We start from the raw sequence: 17352 nt of genomic DNA, 5'->3' as shown, positions 1-17352 counted from the left end.
AAAAAAAGGAAGATGCATTATTATACACATGAAGTGCACATACATGTAACAAAAATGTTCAAGCAATACAGTTTTGGCATAAACTGGAAAAAAAAAATAAATGCAACCATACAGGATAAAGGTTGGCTCTTATGCTGCTAGCTTATCGCCAAATTGCAATGGGCGATCCCATTGACAGGCTAATTAAGATTAGCATCATAATTGTGTTAAAATTCTACAAACAAATGCGATAAGTAGGTATATAACAACAATCTTTGTAATGATAAACTGCGGTAACATTTCAGACTGTTAACATTACCATTTTAAATCAAAATTATCGAAAAACCATGACAGGTAACACCTTAATAAACTCATGGACCGGTGACAGTGCTCATTTACTGGAGAGGCAAGCTTGCGCTAGCTATCTTAACTTCATTGGCTTCTCTCTCCATTAAACAATGGTATTCCGCAATCTAAACGTGTACAAACACATTACTGTTAGATACTAAATATTCAATTGTGTGCATTAAACTGACAGGCTGTTCTCTTTTAGACAGCAAGATTGATCGGTACTCGAAAGAATACAAAACAGGAAGTGAATTTGCAAGACATCACAAACTGAACGTGATGTACACAGTACTTTTTTTTTTTGTTGATCATTAAAAGCCCTTTTTTTTTTTTTCTACTAATTAAAATGGAAGAAGATAAACATTTTTAAACACTCAAATAAAAATTATATGGCTCTTAAGTAGCCAGAATTGTATACAACATATTTCTTCTGGATAATGTGTGGCTATTTGTTTATTTATTTTTATTTTTATTATTGATTGTTTATATCACGCTTTTGCAGATAGAGGTTTAAGAAAATGCATTCAAAAGTAGGCCCTGCGATGAGATAGCGACTTGTCCAGGGTGTACACCGCCTTACGCCCGATTGTAGCTGAGATATGCACCAGCGCCCCCCGCGAACCTAAAGGGAATAAGCGGTAGGAAATGGATGGATGGATGGATATTCATGTTCATTTACTGTTAATATCTGCTTAATTGCTCTTTTAACATGTTCTATCTACACTTCTGTTAAAATGTAATAATCACTTATTCTTCTGTTGTTGGAATGCTTTACATTAGTTTTTGGTGATGAGGTGGCGACTTCTTCAGGGTGTACCCCGAAAGAGACAAGCGGTAGAAAATTAATGGATGAATGATACCACAAATTTGGGTATCAATCCGATAACAAGTAGTTACAGGGTCATACATTGGTCATATTCAAAGTCCTCATGTGTCCAGGGACTTATCTACTGAGTTTATAAACATAATATATATTTTTTAAAAACTAAAGAATCTGTTTTGATACCAAAAAATATCGATGTAGTATCAACTAGCTACGCTCTTGTACTTGGTATCATTACAGTGGAGGTTAAGTGTAGATTCACCAATGGCGTTTGTTTGAATTTTGACGCTGGTTGTAAGTTTTAGAGGCGCTATAGTACCGTATATAATTCATTAGTATCGCGGTATTTTACTAATTCCGGTATACCGTACAAACCCAAATGGTGGAACACATTAGGCAAAACACCAAATGCTGTTCTATTTACAGAAATATTGCAATATAGTAACCAAACTCTGTAGAAACGCAGATTGACCACTAATTTTGTAATACCGGGCTAGTCTGCTGTCGGGCAATGTGTGCCGACTACAGAAGCCTATTGCTTATGGCAGCCCGCCACAAGTATTTGAATATATTGGAAACTCTGAAGTACAACCAACACAATTCGGAATGCAACAACAACGTTCGGGTAAACATGCCTCTAAAATCGCAGGAATTAAAACAAACATCATGTGACGTCAGTTTGACTCTAGATCGGATTAATTCCATTTCGAGGGAATCGTATAAAGATAATAGCTTTTAAATCCGAACATATTGTGTTTATCCACTGTAGTGTTAATGCACGCTAATAAGTCATTTACCTGTCAATCTACCATACAATGAAAGAGGACCACAACACAAATTCCATAAAGCGCTACAGTACATGCTAATGTTCATCAACCGTAAGTCTGTGTTTCACAGCTCATTTGACATGTGCATTTCACATCCAGCTGGACGTCCCGAAACTAATGTGGTGCAGCTGTCAAAAAAAAAACCTCTGGATGACACACTTTCGACTCACTTGGTCAATTTATCTCTTTGGTAAACAAAGTCAGCGCCAGACTGTTTGAATTTTGAACATTATGTGGCCTGACTCCACACGACACCTTTAAAAACCACTCAGTCTGCTGCACATGTGTATTATCAACACGTGAATGAGTCCAGCACGTGAGCCGTTCCGTTCACATTCAACATGACTCGGTAGCACAGGTCATTAACTTTCAATCTTTAATTAATTCATATTCAGTTGACTGTCCTAATTAAAATCAATATATGGAAAGTACTGTACTGTAGCTGACAACAGCATTTGTCTTAGAAAATGTATTTATTGATTTGGACATTCATCAAAAGATGAGATCGTTTTTACTCATTTCACCATTTTATTTATTTTTATTTTTTTTTCCATTAATTTTGAATGACAAATTAATCAACTGCATGAATGAATAATTTTGTTATTACCATGCAAGCAACGCTTTCTCTCTCTGTTTCAGGGTGATTTTATTTTACTGGATTCAAACACAGTACCCAGTTGCTTCACAGCGTGGCATCGCCATCAGAAGACTGCATTCCAGAAGAGCAAGCTGCTGTAGTGCTCATCGAGTCATTGCTCAACTCTCCATGTACTCTTTCTCTCATTAACAAAGAGTCTTCAGGGTTGCCATCCATGGTTTCTGCCCTAATCAAGATTATATCAGTTTACATTGAAAAGATTTGCAAAGGAATGTTTACAAAGAAATTGGCAAACCCAATCAAGAAGAAAGAGAGAAGTAAAAATAAAGAGCCAAAACAGACCGTTAACTCTCAAACACACAATCCGACTCTGTCGACCACGGTGAAAACCACAGTCAAAAAAATATCCAAATGCTCCTCAGCACGTAACATATCGCTGGAAGAAGACGACAGCAAGAACGACTGCTCGTCTCTGTCGCCCACTTTCAGTTACCGTGTGGCTATCGCAAATGGACTCCCTAAAACCGCCCCTTTTTTGAATAATAATAATGAGAGCATATTTCCAGAGGTTATTTCGATTGACAGTAGCTACTCTGACACACTGAGTGACACAAAGCCTATCCGGAAACTGGATGAGCATAAATCACACACAATGCCAGTAAGACGGAACCGGAAAAGCCTTATCAGCTTGGCTCCCTCTGATGGGAGCTCTGAGGGCGAGCGAGTGGAACGCTCTAGTCTACACACTCTCCGGCTAGGGGCTCTTCGCAAATTGAGAAAATGGAAGAAAAGTCAGGAGTGCGTCTCCTCGGACTCCGAAGTGAGCAACTGGAGAAAAACTCTTGGTATTCGAAGCAAGTCTTTGGACCGTGCAGGACGACAGCAAAAGACCTCAACCCTGGAGCCCGGCTCCTCCTCCACGGGTTGCATCAGTCAGACACAGGATGTCATGGAGATGATTTTCAAGGAACTACAGGGGATCAGCCAGATAGAGACAGAACTGTCTGAGCTACGTGGTCATGTAAACGCCCTAAAGAGCTCTATTGATGAGATTTCAAGCAGCGTGGAGGTAGTTCAGAGTGAAATCGAGCAACTCCGCTCCGGGTTTGTCCAGTCAAGAAGAGAAACACGAGATATCCATGACTATATAAAACAAATTAGTCACCAGGCGAATAACTCAACCTTGCGCTTTATCAATGTTCCAGAAGAAAGGTCAGAGAAAACAGAACATCTTATTTATAAATTACTAAAAGACAAAATGGGTCTCACTGACGCACATAAAACAATTAAAATTGAGCTTGCTCACAGGTTAGGACAACAACGAGAATGTTCTAACGCAAAACCTCGTTCTATTATAGTTATTTTTGCAACCCCCCAAGATAGGGATTTAGTTTTGAAGAAATGCTATAAATTGAAAGGAACCGGTATTACAGTTTCTACTGATAGCTTAACTCGTGAAGGAAAAGACAGAAAGGACAAAACAATGTCCTCCTCACAAACCTATGAAAGCATGGACATAAAGGTATCAGGGAAAGACAAAGTAGAGAGTGATGACTGGGATTCAATGGACAGTGATAAAGAATTAGATGAGTTAAGCAGAAACAAATATGCAATGGTGATTTCGAAGCCTGCTCACAAGAGTAAATCAGAAAAGAGGAGATCCCATGAACATAGTCGTTCAGGGGGGGAGGAAGCAGGTTACTCAGGTGCAGTACACTATGCTGATGACTCATACTATGACCCTGACAAGCACGGGAAGGCTTACTATTCCGATGTTACTTCTGGTTGGCTCTCTCAGAGTGACTATTCCACACCTAAACTTAGTCGATCCGAATCAGACTGCTCCAAACTTTGCCAGTCATACTCCGAAGACTTTTCTGAGAGCCAGTATTTTACACGACCAAATGGCTGCTCACTGTTGTCGTCCTCAGATCAGGAACTGTGGCAAAGAAAACAAGAAGATATGGCGTCCTCCTGGTATGCTACCACCAGTCATGAGAATCAACCTTATGAACACAATGAGATGGAAACAACAGAGACGGTTGACAGTGGGGTGAGCAATGGAATGGTATGTATTTCTGGGGATAGAAGCCACTACAGTGGATCACAGTTGTCTTTGCAAGCAGACCTATCACCTTGGAAGGACTGGCATCATATAGAACAAGGAACAGATTCAGGCTTGGAAGCATCTATAGAGGTCAGCAGTCCGTTCGACCCAACAACCATCCCTGGTTTTCCAGAGAATATAACAAAATGCCAAGAAGTAGATTTACAATTTGAAGGAGAGGAGGAGTTTATGATGCTTGACAGAGAGCCCTCTCTGCCACCAATAACAACCCACATTATTCCTCCTATTGTAGAACGAGAGTCAGTCAAAGCACCAGTCCGCCAGTCCAAAGAGAGTTCCAAGGTAACAGCAAAAGAGAGTGTAAAAGTGTCATCGAAAGATGTCTCAAAAGCAACAACTAAAATCACAAACAAACAAACTAAGATTGGGTCAAAAGACGACACCAATAAAATACAGGTGAAGGAAAACCCAAAAGTGTCTGCAAAAATTTCAATTAAAGCAGCAACCAATGCAACGGCAAAAGAACCCTTAAAAGAGAGGAAATCCACAGCTAAAGAGACCCGTCAGGCTCTCCCTAAAGACAGCGCAAAACCTACGACTAAATACTCCAGCAAGTCCACTGTTGAAGAATCAGCTCAACTACCTTCGAAGGTCATTTCTAGTGAAACTGTTAAACTCCGTAAAGCAGCTCCAAAAAATGGCCAAATGATGATACCAAAAGAAAGTCCAAGAATATCACCAAAACAGAGTCCTAAAATAACCCCAATAGTGAGTCCTGCCTCCACACCCAAAGAGTCCCCTAAAGAGTCCCCTAAAGAATCCCCTAAACAATCCCCAATGGTCAGTGCTACGGAACCCTTACAAATGACGATTAAAGAAGTTTCAAAAGTTGCTGGGGAGGAAATTCCCCAAGAAGCTTCAAAAGTCCCAACAAAAGAGATAACTCAAGTACCACATAAGGAGACTAGTAATAAAACAGCCCCTAAAAAGGATTATAGCCTTCCACCAAAAGAGGACCCAACAGCAGCTCCGAAAGAGAGCCCTAAGGTACCAGTTAAAGAAACCCCTAAAACAGTAATCTCTCAAGATGCGCCTACAGTGGTTCCTAGAGATACTCCTAAGGAAACATCTAAAGTAGTTTCTAAAGAAACATTTCCTGAAATAGATGTCAATCATAGCTTTCACCAAAATCAAAGTAAATCCACGACAATGTACCGCAGTCAAAGCGAGATCCGTACAGAGAAGCTGGAAGAGGTGCCCAAGTCATGGAGCAGCAGGCTCAGCATAGACCTCAGTGAGAAGTCCTTTGGTTTTGGCTTTGGTTCAACACTACAAAGGGCAAAATCAGCTCTGGAGGTAGTGTGGAAGACTGGTCCTCAGAATAGTCCTCCACCTCCTCCACCTCCTGAGGAACCTGCAAACTCTTCATCCTCATTCATGGGGCGTTTCCGCACATTGTCCACCTCTACAACTAACAACTCCGCCTCAACAGTTGTCTCACCTTCTCACAAAGAACCTGTTTATCACAAAGCAGAGGAGGAAAAGGTGGCTTCTGAGGAAGAAGTTGTTGAACAATCAGTGGACAATGAGACACACTATGTTGAAGTGATGGAACAGGTTTTAGCTAACTTGGAGAACAGGACTAATGTAGATGAAAGTGAAGACTTTGCACAGGAATGTGAGACTTCTCAGGACAATGATGCAGATGAGGATGGTCAGTCCTCTCAGGAATATGTCCCTCAGGACTTAGACACCGCTCAAGATTTCAGCGCAACCAGAGACAATGACATAAGTCAGGAGGCGCATGTCCTGGAGTATGACTGCAGGTTGGACGAGCAGTATGACGAGGAGTACAGTGAGGAGTATGAAACCAACGTAACTGAGGACACAGCTGAATTTGACGCCATGGTGGAATATTTGGACGTGGAGGAACACGACGAGACAGAGGACAATGACATAACAGAGGAACTCGAAGATGGAGATGAGGAGATTGCGGAGATAGAGGAGATCATTGAGGAGGCTGTTGAGGTGTCTGAAAAAGTTGAGGCACATGGGGATGAAAGTGAAAACAAAAATGATTCAGAGGAAAAGCCTGCAGAAGCACCCCAAAAGAAGCGGGTACGGCCGACATTTAAGGAGGCGGCTCTGAGGGCCTACCGGAAACAGATGGCTGAATTGGAGCAACAGATCCTGGCAGGAGGTAAGACTTGTTTTGTTACATACAATATTTTATAGGTAGCTTGAGAAGGTTCTGGATTCAAATTCTTTGTAGGCATATATTTTTACTCTGGTTTACTATGGGTACTCTGGTTTTCTCCCAAAGTCTAAAAACATCCATGTTAGGATAAGACTCTTAAAGGCCTACTGAAACCCACTACTACCCACCACGCAGTCTGATAGTTTATATATCAATGATGAAATATTAACATTGCAACACATGCCGATACGGCCTTTTTAGTTCACTAAATTACAATTTTAAATTTCCCGGGAGTTTCGTCTTCGAAACGTCGTGTAATGATGACGTGTACGCAAGACGTCACGGATTTTTAGGAGGTATGAGCGCTGCGCACACACACAGCTAAAAGTCGTCTGCTTTAACGGCATAATTACACAGTATTTTGGACATCTGTGTTGCTGAATCTTATGCAATTTGTTTAATTAATATTGGAGAAGTCACAGTAGAAAGATGGAGTTGGGAAACTTTAGCCTTTAGCCACACAAACACACGGGGATTCCTTGTTTAAAATTCCTGGAGGTGAAGCTTTCCTATGGATCAGAACGCGGTCAAGCCAACATGGATCCCGACCAAATGTCAACCAGCAGGTTTCGGTGAGAAAATTGTGGTCAAAGAGTCAGTTATACCGGAGAAAAGCTGAGCTTGTGCCGTCCATAGCTGCCGTCGACTCCCCTGAGACACTGCGCGTCAAGACTCCCGTGGAGACACCCTTCCGACTATCAGGTAATATTAAACTCATTAAAACATTAGCAACACAATAGAAAGATCAGGGATTTCCCAGAATTAACCTAGTAAATGTGTCTAAAAACATCGGAATCCGTCCCAATGCAATCGTGTTTTTGTTTTTTTTAACTTTTTTATTTTAGTTTTTTTTGTTTTCTAGTCCGTCGCTATCAATATCCTCAAACACGAATCTTTCATCCTCGCTCAAATTAATCGGGAAATTGTCGTTTTCTCGGTCAAAATAGCACTTTTTGTTGGAGGCTCCCATTAAAAACAATGTGAATATGTGAGGAGCCATCAAACATGTGACGACATCGTCTGCGACTTCCGGTAGCGGCAGGTCATTTCTCTCAGCACCAAAAGTTGCGAACTTTATCGTGGATGTTCTCTACTAAATCCTTTCAGCAAAATATGGCAATATCGCGAAATGATCAAGTATGACACATAGAATGGACCTGCTATCCCCGTTTGAATAACAAAATCTCACTTCAGTAGGCCTTTTATTGGCAATTGGTGCAGATGTGTGTAAATTGTTTTTTGTGTATATATAGCATGTGACTGACTTGTGACCAGTCCAAGGTGTGCCCCATCTCTAGCCCAATGTCAGCTAGGACAGCCTCCAGCTCTAAAACTAGTATAAACTTTATTTAAAATGTATTTGTATAATTTACCATCAACTGCTATTAAGAAAATGACAAAGTAATTGTAATATGCTGTACATCTGATTATGGAGCATGTTCTATCACAGTAGTCTAATTGCTTTGTGGTAAGGATTAATTTCCAAGGGACTTGACGCTATTTATTCAAGCAATGTTGAATTTTTTTGCGCCAGACAAGAGCACATTTGTAGCACTCAAGGTCGAGTCTAATTATACAGTATGTACCGACCCGTGTTAGACATAAATAAAGGGTGGTATGAAGGTCTATCTTATTGCCTTTAGAAACAGTTTTATGTATACGTTCCAGTATGATGCAATAAACCTTAAACACATTGCGGTGAACATTAAAACATAATCAGTGCAATATTTAACAGTGCATATTAATTCTCATTCCTTTTCTGGAAGAGTCAATCCGACAAATGTGACTCATTGTCAAATTGACTCACGACTTAGTGTTGTTGTGTGCCAGGTGAGGCATGAAGTAGATTCCGGGCATATGACTCATTAGCAAAATGTGCGACCAGTTATGGTTTTTGATGACTTTTGGCTTGTTTTCCCGAAGGTTGCCGGCAGACACTGTTTAAGTCATGGGTGTCAAACTCTGGCCTGTGGGCCAAATTTGGCCCGCCGTTTAATTTCATTTGGCCCTTGAGGCAATATCAAATTAACATTAGAGCTGGCCCGCCGGTAACACCACATTCACCGCTAATACTCATACTTGCCAACCCTCCCGATTTTCCCAGGAGACTCCCGAAGTTTAGTGCCCTTCCCGAAAATCTCCCTGGGCAACCATTCTCCCGATTTCCACCCGGACAACAATATTGGGAGCGTGCCTTAAAGGCACTGCCTTTAGCGTCTTCTACAACATGCCGTCACGTCCTCTTTTCCTCCATATAAACAGCGTGCTGGCCAAGTCACATAATATATGCGGCTTTCACAAACACAAACTTGGTCAACAGCCATACAGGTCACACTGAGGGTGGCCATATAAAAAACGTCAACATTGTTACAAATATGCGCCACACTGTGAACCCACAGCAAACAAGAATGACAAAACACATTTCGGGAGAACACCCGCACCGTAACACAACAAACACAACTGAACAAACACCCAGAACCCCTTGCAGCACTAACTCTTCCGGAACGCTACAATATACACCCCCGCTACTACCAAACCCCACCCACCTCATTTTTATTTTACTTTTGAATTTATTAGCCTGTGGAAAAAAGTTAATGTTGATATTTGCCTCAGAAGGCTGCAAATAGAAAAGAGGCATTATTTTTTTTATCAAATTTTATTTAATCTACCACTGATGTTCTTTGAAAGTTGATTTTGCACTATTACGTTATATAAGCTCCGCCTGTTCCATGGGAGGAAGCCCAAATACCCAGAGGGAACCCACGCCGTCCCGGGAGAACATGCAAACTCCACACAGAAAGATCCCGAGCCCGGGATTGAACCCGGGATTACTCAGGACCTTCGTATTGTGAGGCAGATGCACTAACCCCTGGTCCACCGTGCTGCCCTATTTAAGCCTTGCTTGTTCAATATTCATTGCAAAACTTGTTTGGGTCCCTATTAAAAGGTTAATTTGTTCAACCTTGGCCCGCGGCTTTGTTCAGTTTTATATTTTGGCCCACTCTGTATTTGAGTTTGACACCCCTGGTTTAAGTAGTTTAAGTCCTTCTTGGTTTGCATTATTCAGTCATACTGTGAGGCGTGATTAAAGTCTTCATATTGGATATTGTCACTGGAGTAAACCCTTTCACAAATATTGATATTGTAAAAGTACAGTTAAGCTTTCTCTAACAGTACAACAGGTGGCACTTAAGGGCATAATGACTGTCTGATGCCCAAGTACTATACTGACACAAATTTAAGGCACCATCTTTTCTCCTAGAGCAAAGTCTGAAAGTCAGGTTGTCTTATATTCTGTGGTTGAAAAACCAACACAGTCGCCAATGACGAGTCAGAGCTTTTCTTCCCGTTACTCACACATACCAGTAAGAGATTCAGTTATTGACACCCAAATACCCTGATCAGTGACCTTGTGGTTAGAGTATCCACTCTGAGATCGGTAAGTCGTGAATTCAAACCCCACAGAGTCATACCAAAGATTATAAAAATACGACCCATTACGTGTGTTTGGCACTCAGCATTAAGGGTTGGAATTGGTGGTTAAATCACCAAAATATTTCCAGAGCGTGGCCACCACTGCTGTTCACTACTCCCTTCACCTCCCAAGGGGTGAACAAGGGAATGGGTCAAATGCAGTGGACATATTTCACCACACCCAGTGTGTGTGTGACAATCATTGGTACGTTAACTTTAATAAAAGACTGTTTTTTTCCCTAGAAAAAATATTCTTAAAAATACAAGTTATGTTATATTTGGGTGTCTGGAGATTTAAAAAAAAAAAAATAGCAGGTGGCGCAAAGCAACTTTTTCAGAAGAAAGTCAGAGCTTTCCTTTCTTCCTTTCTTTCTTTCTTTCTTTCTTTCTTTCTTTCTTTTTTCTTTCTTTCTTTCTTTCTTTCTTTCTTTCTTTCTTTCTTCGTTCACTCAAACACGCTCGTGACCTGTAGAGATGTTTTTGCAACACAAATTGTATTATACATGTATTGCAATGTACTTGTTTTTAAACAGATTATTTTATTTGCTTCTTTTCTCTGCCAAATAACTATATTTCTTAACTGCGCTTTGAAGAAGCTTTGGCCAACACGGTGTCAAAGATAGTTTGTGACAAACCCCAAGATGCAGAGAAGGAGGGAGGCATTTTGCAGGAAAACATGATTTATTTAAATAATAGAACAAGAACAAACAAAAGGGTACTAACACAAAGCGCGCACGAGGCGGGTAACAAACTAAGGGAGCTAGCATGAGAGCTAGAAAACAAAAAGGAACTTAGCATGGAAGCTAGCAAGAATCTAGCAGTAAACAGAAGTCATACAGGTAATATAAAAACAAACTTGGAAGCCAGGAACAAAAGGAAGTAAGCTAAAAACGGCAATCAAACATAGCTTACCGCAACGCTGCATAGACAAGACAAGATACGACACGGCAGGTAGCAACGATAAGAGCGACATCGGCATGACAATAATCCAGCCACTGACTGGAGGACAAAAACAGACTCGAATAGAAGCGGGCTGATTGACACCAGGTGTGGCCAGCTGCCAATCAGCCCCAGCTGAGGGGAAAACAGCGCACAGGGGAAAAAACAGGAAACAGACAAAATAAGAGCGCTCACAGGAACTAAAACAGGAAATACTAAACACATAGGAAACCAAGACAAATGCAAGCGAAAAAAACTAAAACACAAACAAACTGTCAAGGGAAAGCCTCACACATGGTACTTGTTAATGTGCAGTTACCTCCTGGTGGCGGTAACTGCACGTTTTTAATTGCTGAAAATATGTTCAAGTTATGGCCAGTGGTTACATTTTGGAAGTGATCCTGATCATTTCTACTACTCTACCTTATGTACATTTGCATTAAAAACCTCAACTTCTGTTTGAGAGTAAGACCTTGCAGCCTGTTTCGAAGAAAACCAACATACACGGACATGGCAATTTCATTTATCCTTTGATAAACTACCTCCGACTATAGTTTATGTATTTGTTTATGTTTGTCCGTCTCAAAAAGTTATGGGCGGATTTTGACTAACTTCTCAGGAAATCTTTCGGAAAAGGTCTGCAGTGCTTTTCTACTTTAATGCTACAATGCTTCCTGAATTCAGGTCTTACTGAGGCCCCTTCTACACTAAGGTTATCCAGGGTAAATCCCACCTAATGTTATCCGTGTCGTTTAAGACCCCTTCCCAGCCTCCGTTAGCCGGCGCAACGCGACCTAGTACGCATGCACACAAAAAATGCACGCGTCATAGTCACCTCTGACCTGGAAGTGTATTTAGTCTATTGACACATTTCTCTTAACAGTAAACCTTGCTTGCCTCACCATGCATGAAATGATTAAAGTGGGGGATAAGTGGTAGATAATGGACGGATGGATGATTAACGTGGACCCCGACATAAATACGTTGAAAAACTTATCCGGGTGTTACCATTTAGTGGTCAATTGTACGGAATATGTACTGTACTGTGCAATCTACTAATAAAAGTTTAAATCAATCAATCAAAAAGCAGCTGTTTGATTATTGTAGTGAATCACACCTGAGCCATCATACATGAATCATATCTTTAATGGACGTGTGAAAGTAAACAATGTGATAAATAACATTTTACAACAAGATATCTGTTTAGGACACTGTGCTTGTAGGCCATACTTGCCAACCCTCCCGGATTTTCCAGGAGACTCCCGAAATTCAGCACCTTGTCCCAAAAACCTCACGAGACAAATTTTCTCCCGAAAATCTCCCGAAATTCAGGCGGAGCTGGAGGCCACACCCCCTCCAGCTATTTATTGTTAGGCAGTTTAATTAACATCCTCCCAGCGCGGTACCATAAAGCAGTTTGTCTGCTGTAAACAGCAATGTTGTGACACTCTTAAACAGGACAATACTGTGCATGCATATGTGACAATAACATCTACGGCTTTTAGAGCAGTGGTTCTCAAACTTTTTTCAGAGATGTACCCCCCGTGAAATTTTTTTTAATTCAAGTACCCCCTAATCAGAGCAAAGCATTTTTTATTGAAAAAAAAAAAGATAAAGAAGTAAAATACAGCACTATTTCATCAGTTTCTGATTTATTAAATTGTACAACAGTGCAAAATATTGCTCATTAGTAGTGGTCTTTCTTGAACTATTTGGAAAAAAAATATAAAAATAACAAAAACGTGTTGAAAAATAAACAACTGATTCAATTATAAAGATTTCTACACCTACTGTGATGAGTGGGCGACTTGTCCAGGGTGTACACCGCCTTCCACCTGATTGTAGCTGAGATAGGCACTGCGCCCCCCGCGACCCCAAAGGGAATAAGCTGTAAATATGCTCCTCTCCTCTTAACCACGCCCCCAACAACGCCCGGTCCCCAACAACGCCCCTCGCCCCACCCCCGACCACGCCCTTCCGCCCCCACCTCCCGAAATCGGAGGTGAGATAGGCACTGCACCCCCCGCGACCCCAAAGGGAATAAGCGGTAGGAATTCGATGGTCGGATAGCTGTAAATATACTCCTCTCCTCTTAACCACGCCCCCAACAACGCCCCTCGCCCCACCCCCGACCACGCCCTTCCGCCCCCCACCTCCCGAAATCGGAGGTAAGATAGGCACTGCACCCCCCGCGACCCCAAAGGGAATAAGCGGTAGGAATTCGATGGTCGGATAGCTGTAAATATACTCCTCTCCTCTTAACCACGCCCCCAACAACGCCCCTCGCCCCACCCCCGACCACGCCCTTCCGCCCCCCACCTCCCGAAATCGGAGGTAAGATAGGCACTGCACCCCCCGCGACCCCAAAGGGAATAAGCGGTAGGAATTGGATGGATGGATAGCTGTAAATATACTCCTCTCCTCTTAACCACGCCCCCAACAACGCCCGGTCCCCAACAACGCCCCTCGCCCCACCCCCGACCACACCCCCCGCCCGAAATCGGAGGTCTCAAGGTTGGCAAGTATATTGTAAGTTGAAATTGGCGGTCGTACTTGACCACTTCATGGCTTCACAATAGTTATGGAGTACAAAACTAGACATACATCAAGGAATCACTCGACATACATCAAGGACAATAACTAGTAACAGTCTGCTTTGCCAATCCAAATGCTGTTCGCTGTTTTTCATAGTCTGTCGTTGTCTCCCCTTCGACAAATGGACAAAGTTTTTAGCTAGGTATAATCACAGCTGACCTGTATATACGAAAGTTCTCTTGCCGTTTAGGTGGCACAACACACTCGTTGACAAACATCCCACCAGGCTACCGTGCTTCCAGGCCTTATCCAAAACCGCCGCTCAACATTGCTATATTGCCGTCTGAGATGTGTTGTATCCGGAATAGCTGCAATCACGTGTTTGCTCCTTTTTTCAGTGGTTACCTCCGCGTACGAAACCCGTTGTTATGAAGCTGGCTGTAGCTTTCAATCAATCATCAATCAATGTTTATTTATACAGCCCTAAATCACAAGTGTCTCAAAGGGCTGCACAAACCACAACGACATCCTCGGTACAGAGCCCACATAAGGGCAAGGAAAAACTCACCCCAGTGGGACGTCGGTGACAGTGGCAATGATGACTATGAGAAACCTTGGACAGGACCGCATATGTGGGCAACCCCCGCTCCCCAGGGGAGACCGAAAGCAATGGATGTCGAGCGGATCTAACATGATATTGTGAAAGTCCAGTCCATAGTGGATCCAACATAACAGTGAGAGTCCAGTCCAAAGTGGATCCAATATAGTAGCGAGGGTCCCGTCCATAGTGGTGGAGCCAGCAGGAAACCATCCCAAGCAGAGGCGGATCAGCAGCACAGAAATGTCCCAAACAGATGCACAGGCGAACAGTCCATCCTGGGTCCCGACTCTGGACAGCCAGTACTTCATCCATGGTCACCGGACCTGTGTCCAAACCCCCTCCATAGGGGAGAGGGGGGAAGAGGAGAAAAAGAAAATAAACGGCAGATAAACTGGTCTAAAAAGGGGGTCTATTTAAAGGCCTACTGAAATGAGATTTTCTTATTTAAGCGGGGATAGCAGGTCCATTCTATGTGTCATACTTGATCATTTCGCGATATTGCATATTTTTGCTGAAAAGATTTAGTAGAGAACATCCACGATAAAGTTCGCAACTTTCGGTGCTAAGACAAAAGCCCTGCCTCTACCGGAAGTCGCAGACGATGACGTCACATGTTGATGGCTCCTCACATATTCACATTGTTTTTAATGGGAGCCTCCAACAAAAAGTGCTATTCGGACCTAGAAAATGACAATTTCCCCATTAATTTGAGCGAGGATGAAAGATTCGTGTTTGAGGATATTGATAGCGATGGACTAAGAAGAAAGAAAAAAAAACGCTATTGCATTAGGACGGATTCCGATGTTTTTAGACACATTTACTAGGTTAATTGTGGGAAATGCCTTATCTTTCTATTGTGTTACTAGTGTTTTAGTAAGTTTAATAGTACCTGATAGTCAGAAGGGTGTCTCCACGGGTGTCTTGACGCACAGTGTCTCAGGGGAGTCGACGGCAGCTATGGACGGCACAAGCTCAGCTTTTCTCCGGTAAGAACTGACTTTTTAACCACAATTTTCTAACCGAAACTTGCTGGTTGACATTTGGTCGGGATCCATGTTCTCTTGACCGCGCTCTGATCCATAGGAAAGTTTCACCTCCAGGAATTTTAAACAAGGAATCACCGTGTGTTTGTGTGGCTAAAGGCTAAAGCTACCCAACTCCATCTTTCTACTGTGAATTCTCCAATATTAATTGAACAAATTGCAAAAGATTCAGCAACACAGATGTCCAAAATACTGTGTAATTATGCCGCTAAAGCAGACGACTTTTAGCTGTGTGTGTGCGCAGCGCTCATACTTCCTAAAAACCCATGACGTCTTGCGTACACGTCATCATTACACAACGTTTCGAAGACAAAACTCCCGGTAAATTTAAATGTGTAATTTAGTAAACTAAAAAGGCCATATTGGCATGTGTTGCAATGTTAATATTTCATCATTGATATATAAACTATCAGACTGCGTGGTGGGTAGTAGTGGGTTTCAGTAGGCCTTTAAAGGCTAGAGTATACAAATGAGTTTTAAGATGGGACCTAAATGCTTCTACTGAGGTAGTATCTCAAACTGTTACCAGGAGGGCATTCCAGAGTACTGGAGCCTGAATAAAAAAACGCTCAATAGCCCACAGACTTTTTTTGGGCTCTGGGAATCACTAATAAGCCGGACTCCTTTCTGACGTCATTTCCTGTGTGGGGCGCGGTCTTTCTGGCGTCACTTCATCTCCGAATTCAGTTTGTAAACGATCAATGAGTCCATACAAAGCTAAGAGTCGGAGATTCAAGAAATAGACGGCGCGCTTATCCGTGTATAAAATTGTCCGAGGAGGGGGACCTTAAACGATGGGTTAGTGTGGCTGAAACGGGGCTTAGGCTAAATAATTATTTGTTTAAGGGGTTAAACGACTTAGTGTAGACATAGCCTGGGTACTCTACCGTCTCATCGAAACAGATCTAATGAGGACCAGAAATGCTTTTGTCACTTTGAGGACAGGACTGCATCTTACCACATATGGCTAAAAGGCCATGATTGGAAAGTGCACACATGCATTCTCTCCCTTCATTAGGCTTATGCCTTCATCTCATGTAGCTGATGTGTTTGCTCATCATGTGTGTGCTGTGATGCGTGCTGGCTGGTCTGTGTGCTAGCTGTGAAGGGAGTCTCAGCAGTGCTGCCACTCCTGTCAGGCCTGTCTTCAACTGGCTATTGCAGTGTCTGTATTCAGATGCTAATTCACACTCCTAAGGGCATTCTGTAACCAGGTCAGCCTTGCTTGGAATATTTATAGAGGTTTGCTGCTAGTGAAGTTTTGCCACTTGCTCCAAGGAGGAACGACGGAGGTGCACCCCCTGTATGCTTAGTGCATCATTTATTAAGAAAGCGTAGCTATGAAAACTGCACTTAGAGGCAGAGAGGAGCCTCTGGTTTTGTGTCGGTGATAACCCCGGATTTCAAATTAGACTGATTTTATATAGCTCTTTTCACCAGGGACCGCACCGCCTCTTCCGTGCATTTTTATACTCTGCAACTTTGGACGAACAAACTTTCAAAGAGTTTAAGAAGTTACCTTTGGCCTTCTCGTTGAGTTCTAATGAGCTCCAGTCTCTGCCTTATCCCCGCATTCCTAAAATTGTTTAAATCATGTTCTCAGGAACAAGCAATTAGTAAGTTCCTCATAGGACTAAACAAATATTAAACAATCCCAGTAGCCACATGCAAATGTTCAGTCATAGTTTTGGGGGAAAGCTGAAGTGACACGCAAGTACACTATGAGTTCATGCCTTTTCCTCTATGCTTAGTTGTGGTTGAGTCACCTCAGGGAAGCACAAGTCCTTACACCAACTCACGACTGACGATTCACAGGCTCACAGCAGTCTATTACAGTGGTTCTCAACCTTTTTTCAGTGA

General features: G+C 42.2%; 1 protein-coding gene across 3 annotated transcripts in view; it reads left to right on the top strand.

The window, feature by feature from the left end:
- The window catches only part of LOC133537142 (protein unc-13 homolog C), a 400509-nt gene that overhangs the window by 45394 nt on the left and 337763 nt on the right, over positions 1–17352 (top strand). For all 3 annotated transcript variants that reach the window (XM_061878045.1, XM_061878036.1, XM_061878053.1), the window contains exon 2: positions 2617–6843. In XM_061878045.1, coding sequence (XP_061734029.1) covers positions 2790–6843 — 4054 coding nt within the window. In that variant the 5' untranslated portion in view covers positions 2617–2789. The remainder of the gene's footprint in view (positions 1–2616; positions 6844–17352) is intronic.

The sequence above is a fragment of the Nerophis ophidion genome, linkage group LG02 (assembly GCF_033978795.1).
Source record: "Nerophis ophidion isolate RoL-2023_Sa linkage group LG02, RoL_Noph_v1.0, whole genome shotgun sequence".
In the NCBI taxonomy this organism is placed as follows: Eukaryota; Metazoa; Chordata; class Actinopteri; order Syngnathiformes; family Syngnathidae; genus Nerophis; species Nerophis ophidion.
The sequence above is the reverse complement of the archived record's forward strand: the minus strand, read 5'-3'. Positions and strand labels throughout refer to the sequence as shown.